This window comes from Diplodia seriata, assembly GCF_021436955.1.
Source record: "Diplodia seriata strain FDS-637 chromosome Unknown scaffold_4, whole genome shotgun sequence".
Classification (NCBI taxonomy): Eukaryota; Fungi; Ascomycota; class Dothideomycetes; order Botryosphaeriales; family Botryosphaeriaceae; genus Diplodia; species Diplodia seriata.
This window is the reverse complement of record NW_027117311.1, coordinates 2,966,215-2,990,544: the sequence shown is the minus strand read 5'-3', so window position 1 is coordinate 2,990,544 and position 24,330 is coordinate 2,966,215. Positions and strand designations below refer to the sequence as shown.

Here is a 24,330-nt window from a genome sequence, read left to right as displayed (position 1 = left end):
GGTGAGCTGAGTAGGCTTTGTTAGCATGCTGCGGACCCTCGCTCGTGGGAACTAAACTTACGCAGTACAAATCAGCACGGAAACAATGAACCCAAAGAGCACCATGTCCGCCTCCGTGGGGCCGTCCCCGCCCATGGCCCAAAACGGCTTTCCCCCATCGGCGGCACCGCTGTGCTTTCGTTTTGCCTCTCTCAGCAGGTCATCGAAGCCTTCCCAGATCTGGCGTCTGAAAGCGGCGATCTCCTCGGCGGTGAAGCGGCCCGTGCCCTGGCCATGCAGGTGGTTCTTGACGCCACGGTGAATGAGCAAACCGACGATGACACGCACCGGGTAGGGCAGAGCGCACAGCACGTGGTCACGCATTAGGTAGTAGTTCTGGATCCATCGTTCGAAGGACTGCAATTGATCAATGTTTCATCCTTTGATTCGTTCACACCCGCTGCTCACGTGGTAGAAATACAGCTTATCCTCGAGCAGTGCGCAGAGGGCGCGGTCGTGGGTACGCTGGGCAGGGCTAAGTGTGGCATTGATGTCAGGGAGGACGCCGGTCGAAGTCAAGTTCTCGATGATGAGGGTTGAGTCGCTGAGGCTTTCGGTCTCGTTGATGGTCAGGTACGGGATCTTGCCGCGCGGTGCGGACTTGACGGAGCCTGAGGCAGCCTTGTATTCGGCTCCGGCTGCACGGAGACGCAGTTCGACTTTGGTGACGAACGGCGACCAGACGTAGTTGCCCGGGTCGTCCCACCCGCGACAGAGGGTTATGCAGGGTGATGCAGACATTATGTTTGGTGGGAAGGAAGGGACAGGTGGGTGCCTGGATGAATTGATCTCGCGGATGACGTCCTATCATGAATCTGTGATACCGGATCTAATGTGCCCAGTGCAGGGCGTTAAGTAAGCGAGCCGGGTCCTTATTTATCTGGGGACCCCCCAACAAGTCTCAGCTGCAAGGACGCATGAAGGATTGCGGCTGAGCAGAAGGCCAACTTGCAGTCGCCGCGGGGCACTGTGCCACCAATCCGGACACCGCCCGGCCCGTGCCACGAAATGCGTCACACACCGAGTCCCCGACCTGGCGCGCATTTTCTTTGCGCAGCAGTCAAACCAACGCGCCCTTGCGCTTTCCTGACGCAAATCCTCGCGCCTTCTCTCGCACCTTCTCTCGCACGTCCAATTCCTTCGTCAATCTGTCCTGCACAGCCCGCCGCCGCCTCGACTCTAGCTCCGCAAAGGAAAGAGTCATCCAGGTTGCCGCCGAGCATAAATTCCCACGCCAACCCCGCCACAGGCCCACGGCCTACCGCAACCCACCTCACCAACCGGATCCAACGCGCTCTTCTCACCATGGCTCACCGCTCGACCGCCCCGTACAGGCCCCAGGACCCCCAGGAGACCCAGGAGCTCGTGCTGAGTTTGGAGGCGCACACGGGTAGCAAGGGCAAGTCCAAGGGCGGCTTCTCCGTGCGCAAGCACACCTTCAAGCTGCCCAACGGCCGCAACGTCGACTCGTGGCGCATGCAGGACTGGGACTACAAGAAGCCGAACCTGCCCAGCTACGCCCGCGGCCTTTTCACCTACAAGAACCAGGCCGGCGACCACGAGATCGCCGTCCGTGGCTACGACAAATTCTTCAACCACGGCGAGGTCAACAAGACGCAGTGGCGGAATGTGGAGAGAAACACGAGGGGCCCGTACGAGCTGAGCGTGAAGGAGAATGGCTGCATCATATTCATTGCAGGCTTGGACGACGGCACGCTACTCGTTTGCAGCAAGCACTCGACCGGTGCGCGCGCCGACACGCCGCTCAGTCATGCTCAGGCGGGTGAGAAATGGGTCGAGAGGCATCTGGCATCGGTGGGGAAGACGAAGGAGGACCTTGCGCACGCTCTGAGGCGTATGAACGCAACCGCCGTGGCTGAGCTCTGCGACGACGACTTCGAGGAGCACGTGCTGGCTTACACCCCCGACCAGGCCGGCCTCTACATTCATGGAATCAATATCAACGTCCCCGAGTTTATGACGTACCCTGGACACCTGGTCGACAAGTTCGCCGAGGAGTGGGGGTTCAAGAAGGTCATGTATGTCATGGAGGAAGACATTACGAAGGTGAAGGGGTTCTTGGATGGTGTTGCCGAGACGGGAGCCTACGCTGGCCGTGACACCGAGGGCTTCGTTATCCGCTGCCAGGCGCGGGATAGCGAGAGTGCCCCGTACGAGGATTGGTTCTTCAAGTACAAGTTTGAGGAGCCCTACCTCATGTATCGCCAGTGGCGTGAGTGCACCAAGGCCATTATCGCAGGGAAGCAGCCGAGGTACAAGAAGCACAAGAAGATTACCGAGGAATACATCGACTTCGCGAGGACCCAGCTTGTCACAAACCCCAGCCTCAGGAAAGCATACAACGAGAACCACGGTATCATCAAGATGCGTGACGATTTTCTGAAGGCAAGAGGCGTGAGTGGCGCGGAAGTTATCAGACAGGAGATCGAGGCTGGTGAAGGCACCACTATATCGACTGAGGTCACCAAGAACGTAGTCCTCATCCCGGTCGCTACCATCGGTTGTGGCAAGACCACAGTCGCTGTTGCGCTTGCAAAGCTGTTCGGTTGGGGACACGTCCAGAATGACAACATCGAGGGAAAGAAGAACCGTCCGCAAAGGTTTGCAGACGCTTGCGGCGATGCACTAAGAACTAGACCGGTCGTGATTTCAGACAGGAACAACCACCAGAGGAGAGAACGAGAGCAGATCATGAAGGACATGCAGCAGAACCTTCGGGGCCATGACGTTCGCTTTGTCGCGCTGCATTGGGTTCACGACCGCCAGAACTACGCCCAGATCCGCCAGACTATGCAGGATCGTGTTTTGAGCCGTGGCGACAATCACCAAACCATCCAGGCGAACAAGAAGGGTTCTGCAGAGGTCATGGGCATCATGGAGGGCTTCCTGCAGCGGTTCCAGCCCGTCAACGCTGACGAGCCGCCTGACGACCTTTTCGACCTGGTCATCAACCTCGATGTTACCTCTTCTTCACGAGAGAACCTTGAGACAATCGTCTCCCAGCTGAACTCGGAGTACCCCAAGCTGTTCGGCGCGATGCCCACCGCTCAAGACCTCGACATCGCCATCGAAGCCGCTCTCAACGACTACAAGCCCGACATCAAGCATGAGCTCAACTTCGGCAGCAAGTCCAAGCAGCAGTCTCAGCAGCAGAACGGGAGTGCGCCCAAGTCAAAGGCTCCGAAACTCGATTATTTCTGCATTAAGCTCCCGTCGAACCGCATCACCGGCATCCTCGACGCCCTGTTCAAGGACCAGGACATGGCGACCCAGCAGTTCTACCGTCAACTCCAGGGCTTGCATCGCGTCCAGCAGGAATTCCACGTCACCATCATCCACCGCGCGTCGGCCAAGGAGCGCCCCGATCAGTGGCAGAAGATGCTTGACCTACACGCACAGCGGGCCTCGGCATCGGCGAACACGACGGATCCGGATCTGGGCAACGCGAAGGTGCAGTTCGAGCGGCTGGTCTGGGACAGCAGAGTCATGTGCTTCGTCGTCAGAGTGCTGCCGCCGTCGGCAGGCGATCCTGAGGCGAAGGAGTGGGAGACGGCGAACAAGATCGCGCATGTGACGATCGGGACGGCGAGCAAGGATATTAAACCCAAAGAGAGTAACGACTTGCTGCAGAGGTGGTTGCAGCATGGTAGCGGAGAGGGAAGTGGGATCAACGAGCTCATGGTGCGTGGGCAGGTTGTGCTGGATGGGGTTGTGAAGGGGGTGTTGCAGAGGTTCTGAGATGACTTTGGTACGATGGGATGACGGTACGGACTGAATGGCATGATTATACGGCGTTTTTTTTTTATCGAGGTATTCTTGCTTTAAAGCACTGTAGAGCGGGAGGTCGTCTGCTTTTGACTCCATGGTACTCCGCTCATAGGTTGGTGAAGAAATGCGGATCATCTTGAGGGGGGAAACCGGTATACCAAAACGGTTGTTCTCCTTTTCATTGTACATTAGGCATGCTGGCTAGCTCTTCCTCTCCAAAAAAAAAAATCACTTGAAGTACGCCGTTAACCTCAGTCGTAACCTGCAAGGGCTCTGTTTCCAACGACTCTGAGTTGCAGCCGAGTGGATCTGATGGTAAGTGAAAGTAACAACCACCTTTCCGGTCAGCTGAATGTGTTAGTAGCTTACATACATATCAATACCATTCTTTGAAGGCAAATCCAGGGAAGCAAACGACAGGTTGAGATCAGCCTACCATATATCTCAGCATCTGCATACGTGAGGTGAACGAGAGGTACGGTGACTTGTGCAATAGAGCACCGTATGCACGCCAAGGAGCCAAAATTGAGACGCTACGGAGAGCCACTATCAGTAGCTCCGGCTTACTGCCTCATTCCCTTTCAGAGTGGGGGCCAAAAGTTTGCCACTACATAAAGAGCCAGGCAATCCACCACCCCCTCTCGCAAACCTCACCGTCATCCTATCCGTGCATTTCCCCCCTCTTTGACATCTTCGTTTTTTTCAGTGGCCAGCAGAAACAAATTTGGAAAGAGAAAATAGGGATAGGAAAAGAGAGAGGGAGAGAGAGAAGGAGAAAATGTCGCTGAACGACGAGAACCTAGCGAGTATTGCTCGGGCGTCCGACCCGATCAACTTCCCGGACAACATCCCGGACAATGAGTGGCGCGTCATGGCCGCCATGGACGATTCGCTACAGAGGCAGATGCCCTGGCGGCGGCAGCGCCTACACGACCCGTTCGCCTACCTCACCACCACCACCTCCTCCTCTTCTCCCAGTGACGACGAGGACGATGAGGATGATGATGAAGATGACCGCGGTCCAGGCGAGGACGAAGACGAAGACGAAGACGAAGACGACGACGACGACGAAGGCGAAGGGGAAAATGACGAGAAAGAAGAAAACGAAGAAGAGGGAGAAGACACCGGCTCCTCTACCTCGGAAGAAGAGGAGGAAAGAGACAGGTCAGACTACGTTGTATTCAAGATAATCAACTCTAAGGAGACACGCGCCGACCGCGCCGACGCGCAGATCTACGTGCCCATGGCGCCAGCGGTCGTCCGGCCGCTCGACGAGGCGCCATTCACGTACGATGTAGACGGCGAGCAACCCAGCATCACCGTGGAGAACGATCCCAGAAGGCCGCCGAAGGAAGGTGGTAGGGGCGATATGGACTTGTTGATCATGGGCACGCAGCATCGGCTCTGTTGGGCGTGTTTGGATGCGTTGGGGTATTATGTTGCGTACGGGCAGGGGGTGGGAGAGAGTTATATCTGTGAGGAGGAGAAGGAGGAGGCCGGGGAAGAGGCCGGGGAAGAGGGCGAGGGAGAGGAGAAGAAAGGGAGGAAGGAGAAAAAAAAGAAGAGGACTCTGCCTAAAGCGGTGGTGCATCACTGGAACCTAGTCAGCTTGGAGGCGGCGAACGCGACTGGGTGCGTCATCTGCACGCGGCTGCACCGGCGGCTGGCAAAGAACAAGACGGTGGATATGTATCGGGAGGGCAACATGGAGTCGTACCAGCTGGAGATGTGCTGGTCGCATGGCCAGATGGGGCTGGACGAGGGCGACGTGCTGTACTTCGTGTGGACGCAGTCAACGAGCCCTCGGAGCCATTCAAACTACCACACCTACTACCGCATGCAGCTGTGGGATATTGACTTCCTGGACACTAACATGTCCATCTGGTTCCCGGACGGGCGGAACTGGTTCGCGGATCAGGGCGTGAGGGACGTCGTGGAGGGTCGGACTGATTCGGTCAGGTCGAAGAACTTGGCCAAGGGTTGGTTCACGCGATGCGAAGAGAATGCCGACGGGACGCACGACGAGTGCAATGCGTTCATCGCCAAAAGCCGTCCCACGCGTGTGCTGGACGTCGAACATGCGAGGGAGAGCTCTCGGCTCCGGCTCGTGTGCGTGGAAGACGCGCCTGGCGATCGATACATCACACTGAGCCATTGCTGGGGAGCATGGGGTGCGAAGGAGCTCCCGATGCTGACGACGGCCAACCTAGAAGAGCGGCAGAACGAGGGTATGGACGTTTCGGACTTGCCTCAGACATTTCGAGACGCGCTCGAGGTGGCCAGCTGGTACAACGGTATTGACAGCTCACATTCCCGCTCTCTCGTAGTCCTCGAAGACGCTGACCCGCTCCCGAACAGTCAAGTGGCTCTGGATCGACTCCCTTTGCATCATCCAAGACTCGCCCTCGGACTGGTTCCGCGAAGCGTCACTAATGGCGCGCACCTACAAGCACGCCGTCCTCAACATCTCGGCCGACCACTTCCAGGATGCGCGCGGCGGCCTCTTCACCGACCGCAACCCGTTCGACACGGTGCCCATTCAATTCCACGCCACGAAGAGCCCCGGCGTGATGCCATCGTCAGGGGCCGATCTCGCGCGCTCGTGGTGGATGTACGATTACGAGACAGATGCCTTCGGCTGGGCCATCCGCGCGCCGTCGTTCGCGCGCGCCTGGATCCACCGCGAGCGCCAGCTGGCCCGCCGCGTGCTGCACTTCACGGCTGCTGAGATAGTGTGGGAGTGTTGTGCTAGCAGAGCGCCAGGTCAGGCACTCGCGTCCGAGACTTTCCCTGGCGGCTACCCGTTCCGAAGGCTGCTGAGTGGACAGTCGAAGTGGCAGGCGCGCGACGTGCGGAACAGCGGGGAGGATGCAGTGCTCGAGACGTGGAATGAGGTGTGCGAGGGCTTCTCGAAGAAGTGGTTGACGGTGCGCAGCGATATGCCCATCATCCTGTCGAGTCTGGCCGAGGAGTTCGCCGAGATGCTGCCAGGAGATGCATACGTCGCGGGCCATTGGGAGAGCACGTTGCCGCTGAGCCTGCTGTGGAAAGTTGACCGGTGGCCAGGGACGGACACGGGCGAGTTTTCGGCACAGCCACATGCAATGGAGAAGCGGTGGATTGATCAGGTTTGCAGGAAAACCGCAGAGGAAATCCTCAGGGATCAGCCGGAAATATTGGACGAACCGGATGAGAAGACGGAAGAAAATGGTCGGGCCGGCACGAGCTCCAGGGTGACCGGCATCTTCGTGAGGGCGAAGATGATCGCAAGGGAGTTGGCCGCTCAACGGGCTTCTTCCGGTGAAGCCCTGTTGGTTCATCCAACAGCTGGTGATTCTCCAGACACTCATGTTGAAGCCGCCTTGGAATCGATCACAACACAGCCCGAGACGACACAGCTAGGATCGACGGAGTCAGAAGGAACAGAGCCAGAAATGACAGGGCAAGAATCGATAGAGGCAGAAACAAACCAGCTAGAAATGGCACAACCAGAGACGAGACAACACGACGAGTCGGAACAGGACGACCAGGGTTCAGAACTCGGCGTCTACTTCGACTACATCGGCCCATCCTGGTCCTGGTTCTCCATCAGCGGGTCCACCTTGCACCACGGGCGGTGGCCCCAAGTGCCCCTCGCCACCGCCCGCGTCGACGACCCGGCCCGTCTCCGCAACGCCTTCGGCCCCTTCGTCCCCGCCGCGTCCGGCCTCACGCTCACCGGATACATGCGCCGCGTCGAGGTCGTCTTCACGGGGACGGACATGGTCGAGTCGCTGTACACGCCCGACATCGTCGCGCTGCGGCACAAGTTCACCATGGTCGTCATCGACCACGACGACGGCGACGCTGACGCGGACCTGCGCCGGAAGGGGCCCGACGGCTTGCCCAGGGGCGTGCGCGTGGTCGGGAAGGCATGGCGGCAGCAGACCGGTAAGGATTTCGAGGTGAAGCTGGATTTCCCCCGGGGCGATGACCAGAGGCTTCTGTGCTACTGCTTGTTTGTGGGGTTTCACGGGAAGAAACGGACCAAGTATGACTTGGCCGTGCATGGGCTGCTACTGGAACCTGCGGAGGGAAGGGAGGGGTTCAGGCGGATTGGGTTGATAGATATGACTGCTATGACGGCGTTGAGGATGCGGTACATGGTACAAGAAGGGGAGGAGGAGCCGGACGAAGAGGGATGGAAGGCAGTCATGAGCTGGCTTCAAAGCGTGGAAGTGAGCCCGGACAAAGATGAGTTCAACGAGAAAGGTCCCGAGGCATTGTACTGGCGTGATGAAGAGCGCCCGGGACTGAAGAGACTGAGAATGAGGGACATCAAGCTTATGTGATGAGTGTTAGTCCTGTAGATGCATCGTAGAGGGGTACAAAGCAAACGCAAACCAAGTTTGCTTCAGTGGGGAGGATAGTGCATCGACTGAGGTGGTTGCCTGACCGACTTCGGATTTTGTAGTAAACCCCGGGGGAAGGGTTGTATCTTCTTGTCCTATTATTATTGGCACGACCACAACCAAGCAGGGTCCAGAATTGGCCCCACATGCTAGAGTGGCTCGCGCCGCAAGAGCATTCCGGGTTGCGAGCAACTATTGAAGTCAAGTCGAGATAGTGGCGGTGCCTAACTCCTTCGTCTCCACCGCCAACAGGGTATTATTGACGGAAGTGACTCGTGCCCTGTGGATTTTGAAAGCCCAGATGACCGTCGCGAAGATAAGAGGAACTACTTTCAGATGTGAAACCAAAGGTCAATGTACAGGCAGGCAGGACAAAGAGAGTGACTGTGCTCGGTACCGTGGGTACTCGCCAAAGTATATTTCGACGGTTCCATCGGCCGTTTATTGCAGTGCAGCATTTCTTGCGCAACTTACGTCAAACAAGCCGCTTCGCCTCGTGGATGAGACGCGCACGGCCTATCGTGTCGACGGACGCAATCGCCGCTCAGCAATGCATGCTACACCACGGCCAGGCTGCTATCAAACTGGCCAATGGCAGACATGTCGATTGAGGCTGAGCATGGCCTGGGAATCACAAGGCGAGCGCCATGCCTGAAGCCGCGGGGGGACACATGCAGGGCAGGCGGATATGTAAGCGGGCGCGGTCAGTCAGCAGGTTGCAGTGCAGCGCAACAGGCAGCCCAATGGTCGGCGGCTCCGAGGCCGCGTCCTGTAACTCGATCTGATCTCGCTCCCTGAAACCGGCGGGGAGTGACTCATGCGCTGCCTTATGCGTGGTTGTGGGAATTCCGGGGTGCTGGATGAGGGGCCAAGAGGGCGAAGAGGGCGAAGAGGGCGAAGAGGGCGATGCGGTGCGCGTGTTCCCTCAGGCCAGCAGGCAGCGCTGTTGCTGGGTCCACTCACCGCGCATGCCCAAGTCAGCGCCGGTGTCGACGGCGCAGGCGGAGGATTTGAGGTGGCTTGGGGGCGAGGCAGCAGAGATACCGCGGTGGCTAGCGCGGCTGACTGTGACCGGGACCAGAACCTGCCGTATCGCAGCCCGCCGTCGTGGCCTCGCTGCCTTGTTGCTGTGCGTGGCTTAGTGGCACGCCCTTCGTGCCATCAGGGCCGAAACTCTCCGCCCAGCGCGCTATTTACGCCGCCCTCAGCCGGCTAGCCCGCTTTGAGATACCGTGTGTGCCGTGCCGCGTGCTCCGCCTCCGACACAGGAGCGGCCAGGCAGCAAGCTTCGCAACCGCGCACGCTGCGCGGCGGCTCTCAGGACGTCGCGGGCAGGCAGAGGGACGCGTGCGGCGGGCGCAGCCAACCCCGGCGCGCAGACGCCATCGTGCAGTGGTGGGGACCGCGGGCGAGCGAGCGGTGGTGATAGGCAGCCTCCATCAGCCGCTAGCTCGCAACGCCGACGCGCACCGCTCCCATGGCCCACCCCTGCACCAGTCCACCTCAGCCCGCCGCTGATTGGCCCGCCGAACAATGAGTCACAGCCAGCCTTGGCCGTTCGCTACGCGGCGCACCGGTTCAAATATGTCGCCGGCCGCCCTCTCAGGCAACTTTCTTCCCCATCTTCCGCTACCAACACCACTTCATAAACACAGCCAGAGACTCGACATCATGGCTGCGTAAACCCCCGCTGTTTTGGCTTCCTCAACGTCTTCAACTTTTCAACTCTCCACTCCACTGCAGTCTCCGCAAGGAACTGTCTCAAGCCTAGCCTCGCGCTCCAGCTTCAGACGCCCTACCACCACGTTGGACCCAACGTCGTTCACCACGGCTTCTCATCAGTCACCATGGCTCCCCTCACCAGCTCCCCCCGCCTCTCGGCAGCATACACCGCAGCAACCACGACCCAGCTTCCCCTCGGAAGACTTTCAACTCTTCGATCAACCGACGCAGGCTCCTCAGCCCCCTCGTCATCCGAGCGCTCCTCCATCTCGTCCTACGTTTAACGGCTCGCCGTTCTACGCCAACAGCGCACCTGCCTCAACTATCGGATTTCGTCGAAACACCACTTCGCAACACCCTCGTCCCCCGGTCCCGCTCTTCCCCAGTAGCACAGGAAACATCAATACCCACAAGCACCAGAGGAACCGTTCCACCGGCACCATGCTCGCAGGTAATTACCAGCTAGTCCCGCACCTGCCGCACCGCCCGTCTAACGTCGTGCAAGACAAGGAAATGAACATGGTTGCCTTCGGCGGCGTCGCTCCCCTCGACTCCTTCAACGTGGAGATCGACTGGGACGCGTACACCAGCGCCGCCGGCTTTGGCTCCATGAACGACTCCATGGCCGGCTCCGTCGGCACCGCCGCCACCGTGTCGCCCAAGGACATCTTCCACGACCCGCTTGCGTCGGCGCCTCCCTCGGCTGCCTTCACCAACTTGACTTCGCCGTCCATCAACGAGTCTCCCTACATCGGCGACAGCTACGATACCTCGCCCATTTTCCAGGATGGCGGCGACATGTCCTCCCAGAACTGGTTCTCGCTCTTCCCGGAAGAGGAGAAGCCTGCTGCTACTGCAACCCCGCTCCAGCGCTCCGCCAGCAACCAGTCCTTCACCCAGTCCAGCTCGAGCAACAGCTCGCCCAAGCCTGTGGTGGTTGACGCGTCTAGCCGACGCAAGTCAAACACCAACTCCCCTGCCCTTCTCACCCAGAACGCGGGTGTCAGCAAGCCTCGTCGTCGCAAGGGTCCTTTACCTCCCATCACGGTGACGGACCCGGCCGACAAGGTGGCGCTGAAGCGTGCTCGCAACACTCTTGCCGCGCGCGAGTCTCGACAGAGGAAATACGAGCATGTGCAGGAACTGGAGAAGCGCATTGCTGATTTGGAGGATGAGCAGAAGAAGGCCTCGGATGAGGCCGAGAAGTGGAAGAACATCGCTCTCAGCCTCGGTTATCTCCAGTCGTGAATTGCCCTGCCTCGCCAGAGGTGTACGGGCGGGGGAGCTGGCGAGCTCCCGGAGATTGTAGAACGAGGCGCTTAGTCCCTCCGTTCAGGAAAAGTTTTGTGTCTTGAATATGGGTTCCGGTCCTTTCAGTTTAGATGCTTTTCGTTGGAGGGGTCCGTTTTCACAGCACTGGCAGTTCTGATGTCCCTCTCCTTGATGGGGATGGTTGACTCGTGGCCTTTGCTCATGTTGTCCTTCTCCTCTTGTTCCTTCGGTCCTTTTGCAGGACCTGCCGTCTGGCATCACACCAGATGAGCGTGCGATCGCATGATCACCACTTATTAGTTAGCCTAAAACACAAAAAAATCTTTGCGACTACCTCAGAGAATCATACATGCACGTGAATCGCCGCGGGACTGGGTCACCTGCGGAAGTTACGCGTGGTCCAACATGACCCCCGCGACTACTATCCTTGTCGATTGACGGCCCAGTGATTGCAATTGCGGAGAGACGTTTCAGGCCTGTGCGGTAACAGATGTGCACGAGCCGTGTGTTTCATCGGAAGTTTCCCCGGATCTGCGTCGCTCATCATGTACTACCTGATACGGAAGGTCATGATAGATGATCTGGTGTTGTGCTGGATTGGTCCCGACACCGGTCTTGACCATTTATTGCACGGTGAATTCCGCGAACGCTCTAATGATGTTGCTGGTCGCTAAGCAGATGGGGGAGTGACATCCTTCTCTGGGCGCGTGGCCGCTGCTTCAGTGGCCTTTGGCTTCTCAGGCGCCTCCCGTCGCTCACGTCTCCGGCCACGACATCCAGCTGTGACGTCGTAGGCATCCGCGTAGGCCCCCCACAGGCCCCACAGTCTCGGCGGGGTTGACGTATAGCAGATCGAGAGACAGCGATGGCCACAATATCTCCGCGGCGGGGCACGGAAGTCAAGACGACGGCGATGATGTGTTGCGATGTGTCGCGGTGGGTGGTGGGGCAGTCGGGGAACTGGAAGGTACGCGGAGGCAACGCGGGTCACGTTGACGCCAAAACACGACCAACCTCGCCCACCAGCAAACGCCCCCTGACGAAATCCAAGTCCTCTTGGCAGCCTGATCAACAGGGACGGCTTGCTGATAGATGCCCGCCTCCTCCACCGGTCCATCGATGCCAATGCGGACTACCAAGAATCTTCATTGCAGTATGACGTAGCCGTCGACGCCCGCTGCCGCTTGCGCGCGTCTGGGCCTTCAGCTCGCGTGCTTGATAACGAAGACGCTCGCCGCTTTGTCCACTCCTGTCTCCCCACCAGCCTCCCCCCAATTGCTACTGAGCATGGCTTCCGGCATCCTGACCGTCTTTCTGGCGGCGCTTCAAGCCTCAATCGCCGTCCTGCTGACCATCTTCTACGGCGCAATTGCTGGCAACTTCAATCTCATCTCTGAAAGCTCGGCCAAAGACATATCAAAGACATGCGTGCGCCTGTTCCTGCCCGCGCTGCTGATCCACAATGTTGGGTCACAGCTCAGCCTCGATAGCGGCGCCAAATATATCCCCATACTCAGTACGCCCGCAGACCTCAATCGATAAGAGCATCCGCCCGCTGACAAGACCCTGCAGTCTTCGCCATTGTATACAACACCATCTCCATGGCTTTTGGACTGCTGTGCACCCGCATCTTCAAGTTCCCCGCATGGGTGACGCCGGCAATCGCTTTCAACAACACGACATCCCTGCCGCTCTTGCTCGTTCAGTCGCTCAGCTCCACGGGCGTGCTCTCTGCCCTTGACGGCTCCGACGACGTCGTCGATCGCGCAAAGTCGTACTTTCTCGTCAATGCAATCGTCAGCAACTCGCTGACCTTTGCACTCGGCCCCCGCCTGCTCAACGGCCAGGAGGAGGACGCTCCTGACAACGACAAGGGCGACGAGGATGAGTCCAGCGATGTCAGCGACGAGGAGAACGGCGTTCCTGTCATCGAAGCTACCGAGGACGTCGAAGGTGGCCGCATCAAGCCAACGCAGCAGCATCCCGCCGCCGCCTCGTCCGACCACGACGACAACGACGACGAAAATAACAACAACGACGAGCAAGTCACCGAGGAGACGTCGCTCCTGCCCGACCCAATCACTCGCAAGGGCAAGAAGGTCGGCCGCAAGGCGTACAAGCGGGGCGCGCGCCAGTTCTCCAAGCTGCCGCCGTGGGCGCAGTCGGCCCTCGATTTCGCGTACCAATTCGCCAACGCACCCGTCATCGGCGCCGCGCTGGGCTGCCTGATCGGCCTCACGCCCGCGCTGCACCGCCTCTTCTTCTCCGCGCCCGACGACGGCGGCTACTTCAAGGCCTGGCTGACGTCGTCGCTCAAGAACGTCGGCGACCTGTTCGCCGCCCTGCAGGTCGTCGTCGTCGGCGTCAAGCTGTGCGCCAGCCTGCGCAAGCAGAAGGCGGGCCAGGAGAGCGGCGACGTGCCGTGGCTGCCCTTCGCCATCATCACCTTCGTCCGCTACGTGCTGTGGCCGCTGATTTCGATCCCGCTCGTCTGGGCGCTGGCGACGCGCACTAGCGTCCTGGACGAGGACCCCATCTTGTGGTTTGCCATGATGTTGATGCCGGCGGGGCCGCCCGCGCTGAAGCTGACGGCGTTGGCGGATGTGAACGGGAGCGATGAGAGGGAGAAGATGTCGATTGCAAAGTTTTTGACGGTAAGTTCGCCATGTGCGGAGATTCAATGCTACGCTCTGCACCCACCCATTCAGATGCGCGTTGAGGAGAATAAAAGCTGACGAGAATCTTTGCGAACTACTAGCTCTCGTACGTCATCTCGCCGCTCATTTGCTTCTCTGTCGTCGGCAGCTTGAAGGCTTCGGAAGCTGCTGTCGGAAGGTAGCGCTTGGAAGCTCCTTCTCCTTTCCCGGATTTTCCTCTTCCCGCAGGTGGTTCGCTATGACATCGCTGGTGTCTGCCTAGAATCTAGAATCGGAAAACAAAGGCGTTCATAGAAATGTTCGTATCCTATTAAGACATATACTCCAATACATCGTACAGTCAGCTCCCAAGTCTGTTTTTCCTAAGCTACAGAGCGTTTAGGATACCCTGGCTCTCTGAAAGGAGCCCAAGTGAATGCTTCTTGAATGTACTGTACATCCCACTCTTGCGTCGTTAAACAAGCGCCGTCATAGGACTCTCTGGGTGACACTGAGGAAACTCAACTGGTCAGCCCCATTTCACAGCCATCCAAGCCCATCCGTGTGCTACGCGCTCCGGCACGTTCTCGGGAATATCGCCAGCGAAGAGCTTGAAGTGTTGAAAGCAAATGTACATAATGTACTGGCAAGTGACGCTCAACGCTCGCCACCTTGGATGACTGTTTCCTTGAAAAAAAAAAAAAAATGGGTGTCGCCGACGGTGACGTGCTTTGGAGACTTTGTTCTCGTGGATGACACTGTGGTGGTAGCGACGGCCGAATGCCATGTCTGGGGTATATGTCTGCACAGGTTTAATATCTGCTTTGACTGCCTACCTATATATGTAGGAACAACTTATCGTTCACATTCATACCCATCAGGAGCCGGTTCGGTGAGCATCTCGTTGCCGCGCCGATGGCTTTATCTACCGCGGCTTATGTGAAAGACTTCCGTTCATCCGGTATTTGGGTAGGTAGTTGCGTGGTATCGGGTCGAAAATTCTACCATTTGGTTCGCCCTGTCGGACTGTACATTGACTTGTGCATGCTATGCTGTAACCATGTGCTGTTCGATGCTCATAATCTGGTTTGAATGCTTTCGGAACCGCCAAATGGGCCGAATTCTTTTTTTTTTTTTTTTTGGCGCGGACTTTTGGTGTTCATGCCACTACGCTCGTGCAGCCACTTCGGCAAGTCAAACCCCCGAAGTATGAGAAGGGAGAGATAAAAGGAAAAGGATCATATAGTGAGGGGCATGAAGATCTGGAAAGGCGACAAAAATTTCTCCTCCCCTCACCGACGATGAGACGTTGCCGTTGCGATATACGATACTCCTTGTTACAGGAGTGCTGCACCATCGCTTCCGTCCCCCACTTTTGGTCCCACAATTTGAGATCTTGTAGATCACCACGTTGAAAGATCAAGATAGCTTCTATGCATCCTTGCCCCGGCTGTACAAGATGCCGAAATTAGACAATGCGAGATATTGGGCCCATTCGTCTTGTCACAAGGCTTTTACAGTAGCCGTTCATTTGTCTGTTTTTGATTGAATCCGTTTTCTTTTTGCTTTTTTGTATGTTATTACATTGAGGGATTCCCCTTTCGTTGTCTTGAGCAACGTTTGGTATCTCGAAAGAAGAAGAGAGAAAAAAAAAGAAAAGAAGTGAAGACGTAACAAATGGGAGCCATCTTGTCGTAACGAGAAGAAGAAAAAAGAAGAAGATAATGATCCCTTGTCACGGGGTACAGAACCAGTGAAGTTAGAAGAGGCGATCAGGGCAAAGTTCCTGCCCTGCCCGAAAATGATCCGCCCCCTTCTTACAACACGTTGCTGATCCACTGCCTCTCCGCAGCGGCCGCCCAACTCTCCTCTTTTTTCTCCGTCTTCTCCAAGGGGGTATATGAGTGATAAAACGTCTCTTCTCGCGCTGCCTCACTCGCTGCCGTGATGATCTTACACCGCCTTTGAAAAAGTTTAAGTCTGAAGGAAGAAGGGTACATCTAGTTGCTTTTACCTGACTACGACATCTCAAGGACCTTAGGTCTAAAAAGAAGAAGCATGGTTAGCCTATCGATCATGACAAATATGCAAGGGAGAAAAGGACTTACCCAGCAAGGATGTCATCGTCAGTGATGCCCTTCTTGCTCGTGACCATCATGTAAGTCTCGCCGATCAGACCCTGCGGGACCTCGCAGTTGCCGTTCGCCAATGCAGAGAATTGCGTGCCGCCGCTGGATCAAAGGTCAGAACCCCGGTTCAGAGAGAAGAATAGTAGAGGGGTAAAACTCACTTGCTCATGAAAGCACAGAACTGCGCGCCCTCGGGCTGCGCGGGGTCCTCGAGCACCAAGCTCTGGCCCGCCTCGGCGCTCGTCGCGCTCCCCAAGTCAATCGCCGGGAAGGCCTGAACATTGAGGTTGGAGCCATCGGGGCAGCTCTTGATGAACTGCGACGCGAGCGTGAAGACGGCGCGGGGGCCCAAGGCCGTGTCAAAAGCCGAGGGAACAGGGTCGGCGCCGGAGGCCTTGCGGATCAGCGTCTGGTGGCGACCCTCGACGGTAACGATAGACGCGGCGGCGCTGAGAACGGCGGGGTCGCTGACGAGCGGGGCGGCGCCGAGATAGGCAGACACGCCGACGGCCTCGAGGATGCGTGCGGTGCTCAGCATCGTCTTGGCGTCGGTGAGGCCGAACTCATACTCGCAGGGCGCAACGGGCTGCGTACCGCCGCTGGCGATGGTGGAGAGCAGCGTCGAGACGTGCGTAGCCTCGGTGTCGCCGACTGCCTGCAGCGAGGCCACGTCGTCTTCGGTGAGGCCCAGGTCCATAAAGTCGGAGGCGGGGAACTTGGCGAAGCCTTGCTTATAGAACTCGGATTCCAAGTGCTCGGCGGTCAGGGCGCTGTTTGAAGTGTTAGGAGACGCATCTCATGGAAGGGAGGAAAATGGTTGCTTACAATTGCAGGATATCAATATCGGAGAGCGCGCCAGCGGCGGCTGCGGTGGTCTCTGCCGCTGCTGCTGCCTCAGTGGCAGAAGCCTCAGCGGCAGCAGCAGGGGTCTCAGCAGCGGCAGGGGTCTCAACGGCGGCGGGAGTCTCAACGGCGGCAGGAGTCTCAGCAGCCGCAGGTGTTTCGGCAGCAGCAGCAGCAACGGAATACTCGGCGGCAGGGGTCTCGACGGCGGCCGGCGTAGAAGCAACCTCGGGGGTGGCAGCAGCGGCAGCAGCAGCGTACTCTGCAGCAGGAGTAGCTGCGTCGGCCATCTCGGCGGGCTCTGCTGCGGGAGTGGCAGCCTCTTCGGCCGGTGCGGCGGCCGGATAGCTGCCTTCCTCTCCTCCCGAAAGGCCACCCTCTGGCAGATACAAGTCGTTGCGGGCCAGGAGACCCCAGCTGAAGAGCGGGGCGGCGTTGGACACGACAGGGCCCAGGACGAAGATGGCCCGGAGGATTTTCCTTAAGCTAGGCATGGCGGGGGATATTAGATGGTGTTGTAGGGTCCAAGATGGTGCCGTGTGGATGGCTGTCAAAGCGCAACGGTACGGTGAAGTAGAAGTGAAGGAATGGTAGTCCGACCAGGGACGTTGAAAGAATGGATGTGGAAAGAAAGGAACGTCAAGCACCTGTGCCGCAAAAAAAAAGTATTAAGCTGCGCAGCAGGAATGGAGCCTCAGGAAGGAAAGAGGGGAGAAGGGAATATAAGAAGCGGGAGAGAGTATTAAGGGGACCGCTGTGCCTGACCTGCCAAGCAACGACGACTGAGTCTTGGAAGGGCGGCTTGCGACTTATACCGGGCGCGGGCCAGGCTGAGACGGGGTTGGGCGGATGCAGAGGCTTCCGCGCAGAGGCATCCAATCTCGTCGAGGCGACAAGCTTTTCAGATGCGGGAAGGCTATCTGCATCGGCTGCAGGAGCGGTGCCGTAGCTGGCTCCGCGACGCAGCGGGTGGGGAGCGGGGGCGTTGGTTGGCGGGTGGTGGTGTTGGGCGTGTCATGCCGGGGCTTCTGCGACGCGAGGGCCAATCGCTGAAACCTCTCGAGCTCCATCGCCTACGGAACTTGCACAAGCCGCCCGTCCAATGCATTGCCCCACCCACGACTGGAAGCTTGCTTTCCGAGACTTGCCTAGACGGGCGCGTCAGGCCCCGCGATACACTCCACGCCGCAGGGCCAAGGCGCCCCGCAAATAGCTTAGCCATCTTTAACTCCGCGACATGCCTAAGATTAAGGTTAACCGCCGCCCGAGACGCCCGGTGCCCCTGCTTTTGTGGACCGCTCCGCACGACGCCAGCTTGGAACGCAAGATCCTCTAACCATTATCGCTGCTCGACTACTTATTTGCGCCTAAAGCTCAACTCATTAACAGCATACGCCCCGATGCAGACTTCTGCTTCGCTGTCTTCTACCACTCCCGCAAAAACGCTCTCTTTTTCTTCCATTACGCAATCTGTTCATCCCTTCGCAAGTTGCGCGCTTTTCCGCCATAACCATGTCGTCCGTGTGAATAAAGCTTGCAGAGCCCGTCCTCTCTTCCGCCGCCTTTGCCTAAGGAATGGACGATTGGTCTGCACAGGCTATGTACAGCATGGAAGAATGTGTACAAAGCAAAGCGAGGACAATCCGAACGCCCGCTCCACCTGTTGTCCCGACTAATGCTTGTTCACTTCTGAACGGGCATCGGGCCGGCCTCCGTTCGTCGTGCCACTTAGAGAGCGTACGGGTTAAGAGACCTGATGGTCAAGCATCTACCAATCTTGTTAGCTTCATCGCCCTCACTGTTGGATGAGGCGCTACTTACGGAGGACTCTTGGTAAGATCCGTCTTCAGGATGACTGGCACGCGAGTCATCTCCTTGACGTCCTGGATGTAGTCGCCGCTCTCCTCGCGGAGAGTGAACAACTTAAGGTACTTCTCCTTGTTGCTCAGCTTGGCCTCGACGCCCTCGCTGGCGCTCTGCGAAATCTTCGGGTCCGACTTGGTGCGGTGAGGAGCATGGTCAGATGCCATCAGCCCCGTCCTTGTCGGCGACGGAGGCATGCTCTGCGTCGGGCGGTCCGCGCCCGTCTGGTTGAGCGAGACACCAGAAGTCATGTCGGCCAGGTCCGAGACCGCATCATCGTCGTCGTCAAAGAGTGCGTCGACATCGTCAGCCGACATGGTGTTGGTGTCCATGTTACGGCGCTGAGCCTCCTCCTTCTCCTTGGCCGCCTGTCTGGCCGCCTCGGCCTCGCGCGCCGCGACGACTGCGTTATTCCCGCGCACCGAACCGTGCTTGGGACGCTCATCCTCCGGAACGAAAGTGGACGAGGGAACACCCTTCTCCCAGTAGAGCTCGAGCACGCGCTTGTTCTTGTCGAACTCGGCCTTCTTCAGGGGCAGCTGGTCGCAGTGCACACGCTTCTCAAAGCCATACTCGGGAATGAGAACATCGAACGCCGACTCATAGACGCAGAGCACGATACCCTCGGAGATGAGGTCGCCACCCGCCTCCTGGCGCTTCTTGTCCATCTTGCGGCAGGACTCGATGTGGACGCTCTGTTCCTGGGCATTGTGCGCCGAATCCTTCTTCGTGTTGCACATCTCCGTAGTCTTGTTCAGTGACTCAATATCCTCGGTGAACTCGATGGCACCGTTGGAGAGCGCAGCCTCGAGCTGGCGGTGCACAATGATGTCCGCATACCGGCGGGACGGGTTGGTGAAGTGCGTGTACATGGGCAGGTTGAGGGCGTAGTGAGACCACAGGTCCTCGGTCTGCTTGCCAGCGACAAAGTACTTGGCACGCTGCATCGTCTTGACAAGGAGAGTCTCCATGCCCTGGCGGACAACCTGGTCTTCGACCTGGAACAGACTGCTCTGCAAGGTGCCGCTGCTGGTCGGGTCGAACTCATAACCGATGGCCGACATTCTATCAGCGAAAGTCTGCAGGCGACGAGGGTTCGGGCCGGCATGGCGGCGGAGAAGAGCCTTCTCGCCGAGGTTGGCGTGAATCAGCTGTGCCACAGCGGCGTTAGCCTTGTGGCTGATCTCCTCCATGAGTTCATGGGAAGGAGAGCTGCTGAAGATGTTCTCCTCAACGGGGACATTCTCATCATCCAGCTGGTAGAGCAGGCGAAGCGGCGGGATGTTCGTGGTGCGGTTGCCGTAGCGAGCCTCGCGGAACTTCTGCGCGATGGAGTGGAGGTTCTGAATGTCCTTCTCCTTATCCTCGCCAAGCTCAGACGAGCTGCGGCCGCCGATGATAGCGTCAACCTGCTCGTAAGAGAGCTTGCCGGAGCTCTTGATCACACCCTTGCCGATATAGGTGTCATCCTCGAACACGTTGCCAGTGTTCGGATCGACCTTGAAGACAACACTGATAGTGTAACGCTCCTCACCTGGGCTCAAGCAAAGGATATCAGAGCCAAGCCTTGCAGGCAGCATGTTAACGGTGCGGTCCATAAGGTAGACAGCGGTTCCACGCTTCTTGGCTTCACGGTCAACAAGAGAGTTGGCCTTGACGAAGTGGGCGACATCAGCAACGTGAATACCAATCTCCGTGTTGCCATCTTCGAGAGTCTTGAAGTGAATGGCATCATCCAGCTCCTTGCTGCCGTTGGGGTCGATGGTAAAGGTTTGTTCAGCGCGGAAGTCGCGGCGTGTCTCAAGGGCTTCTTCGCCGTCGTTGGCGACAGACCAATCTTCAAACCCGACGTTACGAAGAACGGCATCAGAGAAGTCATCCGGGCCAAAGTTGTTATCGCGGAGGAGCGCATCAGTCTCAACCTTCAGATCTCCCATCTCGCCGAGCTGCTCAACAAGCGTACCGAATGGGTGAAGCGATGTGATGGGCCAACGCTTGATGCAAGCAACAAAGATACGGTTGGCGTAGTCTTGGTGTCTCTCGACGAAATCGCGAGGAGCTTGCTCGGTAGGAATAGCAATCAGGGGGACACGCTTGTCGGTGGGCTTGAACCAGACAATCTTAGGCTTGTCCTGCTGACGCTCAGGCTGCTGGCGGCCGGAGGCACCCTCGCGAGCCGCGCGCTCGGCCTCTTGCTTCTCTTTGGTAGCTTGACTGCTGGGACGGAGAAGACCAAGGGTACCAGAGAACATCTGGCCCGCAACGCGCTCAATGACGGCAACGACGTGGCCGGCATAAAGCGGTTTCTGATCGTCGTTGATCTCCTCTTCCTCCATGAGGAGCAGGCTCTGTCCCTCGACCTCGACATCGTCGTTCTTCTTCTGGGTCGGGCGTTGCCTCAAACTGCCACGTCTCCGGATGCCGCCTTCGGAACCAGTCTCGGGCTGGGTCGTTGCATCGTTGACGGCAATGCTGCTACTGCGGTCGGTGTTGTCCTTCCGCTTCTTCTTTTCCTCCTTTTCGCGCTTCTGGCTCCAAACCTCATCAACATCAAGGAGTTCAATCGCAACGTAGTCACCCTCGAGGGCACGGTTCCGATCCTTGCTTCCGCAAATGAAGATATCGGCATCAAGATCCTGGGTAGTGACGTAGGCATCACTGCGATTCTTCTTGTTGACACGGAGGATACCGGCAACAAGTTGACCATCGCTGAGAAGAGCAGGGAGAGTGGCCTGAGGAAGGTAAGGAGTGAAAAGAGTCTTACGCTGCTGCTGCGATTGCTGCTGCTGCATGGACATCTGGGGGGCGTGTTGGCTTCCCTGCAGGCCACCCATACCCTGGCCATTCATTTGTGCAGCCTGAAGAGCCTGGAGCTGGGCAATTTGGAGAGGGTTGAGGTTCTGGTTGAACATCTGGGGCTGCATCAAGAGCTGGCCCTGAGGCAGCTGGAGGAGCTGGGGCTGGGGGTTGTACTGGAAGTTACCAATCGAGCTGACAGACTGGCTCATGGAAGCGCGCTGGCGATGGCCAGGCTGGAAAGGAGCGGCGCCGGTGGCTTGATTAAGGCTGAAGTTGCCCATGTTGTTGTTCTGCTGGTCCTGAACGCCCTGCGGTTGCTGCTGCTGGTTTTGAGGCTGCCTCCAGTTACCCTCAAAGTTCCTAGATGACGAGCGGGTGTGACCAGAGCCACGGCGCTGGAAGTCGTTGCTTGCACCGCCATCGGTAGTGGCCTGAGCTGCGGGGAACTGGAAGTTGCCGCCGCCACGAGGGCCGCCCCGGCCATTGCCAACAGCCATACTCTGGCTGCGACCATGTCCCATAGCACGGCCAGCAGGTTTCGGCGGGGCGTCGCCACTAGCGGGGCTGCCGGAGCGCTCCGCGCCCGCGCCAGCTGCACCGGGAATGGGGAACTGGAAACCAGAAGTCTTCCTCTTCTGTTCCGCCAACTCGGCGGCCTTCTTGGCCTCGGGAAGAGCTAACGAGTGACGACGGGTGTGTCCACCACCAACCGAGCCGCGAGCGCCACGGGGGTTGACATTCTCCCGGCTCTGGTTCGGCTGTTGTTGCTGCTGTTGTTGTTGTTGCTGCTGCTGCTGTTGCTGCTGCTGGAACTCACTGAACCCGGAGGTACCGGCAGAAGGAGCAGGAGGAGGACCCATTGTCATGTTCGGCATCGCAGATTGGTTACGGCGGTGGGGGGCGTTGCCTTGCATGGGCGCGTTCATGGGGACGCCGAGGTGCTGCTGTCCCTGTTGGGGAAACTGGTAGGCATTCGGCTGCTGCATGTTCTGCATCTGGCCCTGCATCTGGAATTGCTGGCCGGCAAGGTGCTGCTGCGGCGGGATCATGCCCATGTTCACATACTGCTGATGCGTAGCAGCAATCTGTTGCTGCTGCTGTTGGAGAGCCTCGATCTGTTGGGCGATAGCAAGTTGCTCCACTGTAAGTTGGTGAAAGCCAGGCGGCGTTAGCCATGCCAAATTAGGGTCGTATAAGGCGTCGGAGTAGCCTGCTACGTAATAATCCTGGTTCGGGCACGGGGGGCAAAGGGTACGTACTCATGAGGGGCGTCAGTTCAGACGGGCTGCGGCGATGCGCAATGTGCAGGCGGCGACCTGCCGGGCCCATGGGGCCATTGTTTCCCTGAGGATCCATCTCGCGCACCTTCGAGGTGTTGATGCACGCTGTGCTCCGCTGAGATGTCAGGCGGGGTCGACTCGGGATGGTCGGTGGTCAGGAGTGGGCAGAAGATCTAGGTCGCGGACTGGGCCGTCAGTAGGTCGAGCCGGAGCTAGCGGGAGCAAGCGAAATGGACGGGACTCACAAGCAGCGGTGCTCGCAGCTCTGTTGGGTTGCGAATAAGCAGCCGATGATGGGCGTGCTGGCAGGCGCGTGCCCGGGATGGAGCTCGGGCAGAGGATGCGTCGGGTAACGCGCTTGGACGGTGACAGAGAGGGATGCCTTCGTGAGGGTGCCAACAACGGTCGCAAAAACGTCTAAGTGAGCGATGAGGAAGGCGAGTCCGTAAGGATTGGGTTGCAGGCGGGCGAGCTGCCAGTCAGGAGCGGGCGTGTGGCTTCCGCAGCGGGTCGGCGGGCGAGAAGTCGACCGCGAGGCAGCGAGGAGAGGGTGCTGCGGGGGTTGCAGAGAGTGTGGAGGGAAGGAGCTGGTGGCGGAAGGAGGGGGATGAAAGGAGGGTGAGGATGGCGAGAAAGGTGCGATGGAAAGCAGCTGTTGAAAGACCGGCTAGGCGAGGCTCCAGGTAAAGCGGCATCCGCTCACGCACGCTTTCAATCGTCACCCGCGATCGCGCGAGTCAGGGCCAAAGCGTTTCACAGCACGTCCAGCAGCAGTAACAGCAAGTGTTTGGCGCCGCCACGAGCACGCCGCGCAGGCAAAAAGTGCCCGGGCACGCGCGGCGACGGGCGCTGCTGGTGGGCGCCCCCTCCTGCCAGCTGCCAGCTCCGTCCGGCAGCGGGCTGGCGGGGAGCTGCGCTATCACACAGCTCCATATCTGGACCAAGGCCAGAGCCCGGGGATGCAGCGCCCCAAGCCGCCGCTTGAGCTTTCGGCCCGCCCATTGGTGTCCATAGGTGTCCTTTGTGTTGGCGCGCCCACCGCAGCAGGGGGCGCTTCGCTGCATGCGGCGCACGCCTTTCGTCAGAGCTAGGAGCTGGAGCCCGGCCGCTCGGACGCGGGCGGCCACGAGTACGGCCGGAATGACGACACGAAACCGCTGAGTAAGGCGGCCGATCTCCGCGCTGCCGCCTCCAAATACCTGCCTCGCGCCCGCTATGCGCTCATCACGAAGGGAAGGCGTCGCATGGAGATTGCATTGATGCATTGGATTCCGTCAGGCCCGTCGCTGGCGGCTTATCAGGCCGCACAAGCCACCAGTGACGATATCTAGCCATCGCAGCGCGCATGAGCCGCCGGACAGGACGCTGGGTGGCAGCGGCAGAGGGGAAGCACGCCCGCGCACGAACGTACAGGTTGCAAAATTCTGCAGCAACTGCTGTCGCTGTGGAGCACAAGCTGCACGGGAGAAGCTACTGTCAAACGAACAGCCAACGAGGGGCAAATGGCACCGTGGAAGCCGCGCTGCTGCTACGCGGCAGCAACCTTGGGCACCGCAGGAAGAGAAAC

At 58.6% G+C, this 24,330-nt stretch overlaps 8 protein-coding genes across 8 annotated transcripts; 4 read left to right on the top strand and 4 right to left on the bottom strand.

Annotated features, from left to right (window-relative positions):
- Window positions 1-57: 57 nt before the first annotated feature.
- On the bottom strand, window positions 58-780 carry SLS55_004787 (uncharacterized protein; the record flags this gene model as incomplete). The annotated part of the gene is made up of 2 exons (XM_066776239.1): window positions 58-396; window positions 448-780. 2 exons carry the CDS (start codon window positions 778-780, stop codon window positions 58-60), a joined length of 672 nt encoding a protein of 223 aa, XP_066634120.1.
- A 564-nt stretch (window positions 781-1,344) lies between these two features.
- Window positions 1,345-3,798, top strand: trl1 (tRNA ligase; the record flags this gene model as incomplete). Its single annotated transcript, XM_066776238.1, has 1 exon — window positions 1,345-3,798. The coding sequence occupies one exon, from the start codon at window positions 1,345-1,347 to the stop codon at window positions 3,796-3,798; it is 2,454 nt and encodes an 817-aa protein (XP_066634119.1).
- Window positions 3,799-4,753: 955 nt separating this feature from the next.
- On the bottom strand, window positions 4,754-5,073 carry SLS55_004785 (uncharacterized protein; the record flags this gene model as incomplete). The annotated part of the gene is made up of 2 exons (XM_066776237.1): window positions 4,754-4,961; window positions 5,066-5,073. 2 exons carry the CDS (start codon window positions 5,071-5,073, stop codon window positions 4,754-4,756), a joined length of 216 nt encoding a protein of 71 aa, XP_066634118.1.
- A 592-nt stretch (window positions 5,074-5,665) lies between these two features.
- Window positions 5,666-8,159, top strand: SLS55_004784 (uncharacterized protein; the record flags this gene model as incomplete). Its single annotated transcript, XM_066776236.1, has 2 exons — window positions 5,666-6,122; window positions 6,187-8,159. 2 exons carry the CDS (start codon window positions 5,666-5,668, stop codon window positions 8,157-8,159), a joined length of 2,430 nt encoding a protein of 809 aa, XP_066634117.1.
- A 2,223-nt stretch (window positions 8,160-10,382) lies between these two features.
- Window positions 10,383-11,189, top strand: GCN4 (General control protein; the record flags this gene model as incomplete). The annotated part of the gene is made up of 1 exon (XM_066776235.1): window positions 10,383-11,189. One exon carries the CDS (start codon window positions 10,383-10,385, stop codon window positions 11,187-11,189), a length of 807 nt encoding a protein of 268 aa, XP_066634116.1.
- Window positions 11,190-12,500: 1,311 nt separating this feature from the next.
- Window positions 12,501-13,948, top strand: SLS55_004782 (uncharacterized protein; the record flags this gene model as incomplete). The annotated part of the gene is made up of 2 exons (XM_066776234.1): window positions 12,501-12,729; window positions 12,786-13,948. The coding sequence occupies 2 exons, from the start codon at window positions 12,501-12,503 to the stop codon at window positions 13,946-13,948; spliced, it is 1,392 nt and encodes a 463-aa protein (XP_066634115.1).
- A 1,919-nt stretch (window positions 13,949-15,867) lies between these two features.
- SLS55_004781 (uncharacterized protein) lies at window positions 15,868-17,315 on the bottom strand (the record flags this gene model as incomplete). Its single annotated transcript, XM_066776233.1, has 4 exons — window positions 15,868-15,892; window positions 15,958-16,080; window positions 16,140-16,748; window positions 16,804-17,315. 4 exons carry the CDS (start codon window positions 17,313-17,315, stop codon window positions 15,868-15,870), a joined length of 1,269 nt encoding a protein of 422 aa, XP_066634114.1.
- A 1,234-nt stretch (window positions 17,316-18,549) lies between these two features.
- On the bottom strand, window positions 18,550-22,746 carry SSD1 (Translational repressor; the record flags this gene model as incomplete). Its single annotated transcript, XM_066776232.1, has 3 exons — window positions 18,550-18,589; window positions 18,643-22,624; window positions 22,743-22,746. 3 exons carry the CDS (start codon window positions 22,744-22,746, stop codon window positions 18,550-18,552), a joined length of 4,026 nt encoding a protein of 1,341 aa, XP_066634113.1.
- Between the last annotated feature and the right edge of the window lie 1,584 nt (window positions 22,747-24,330).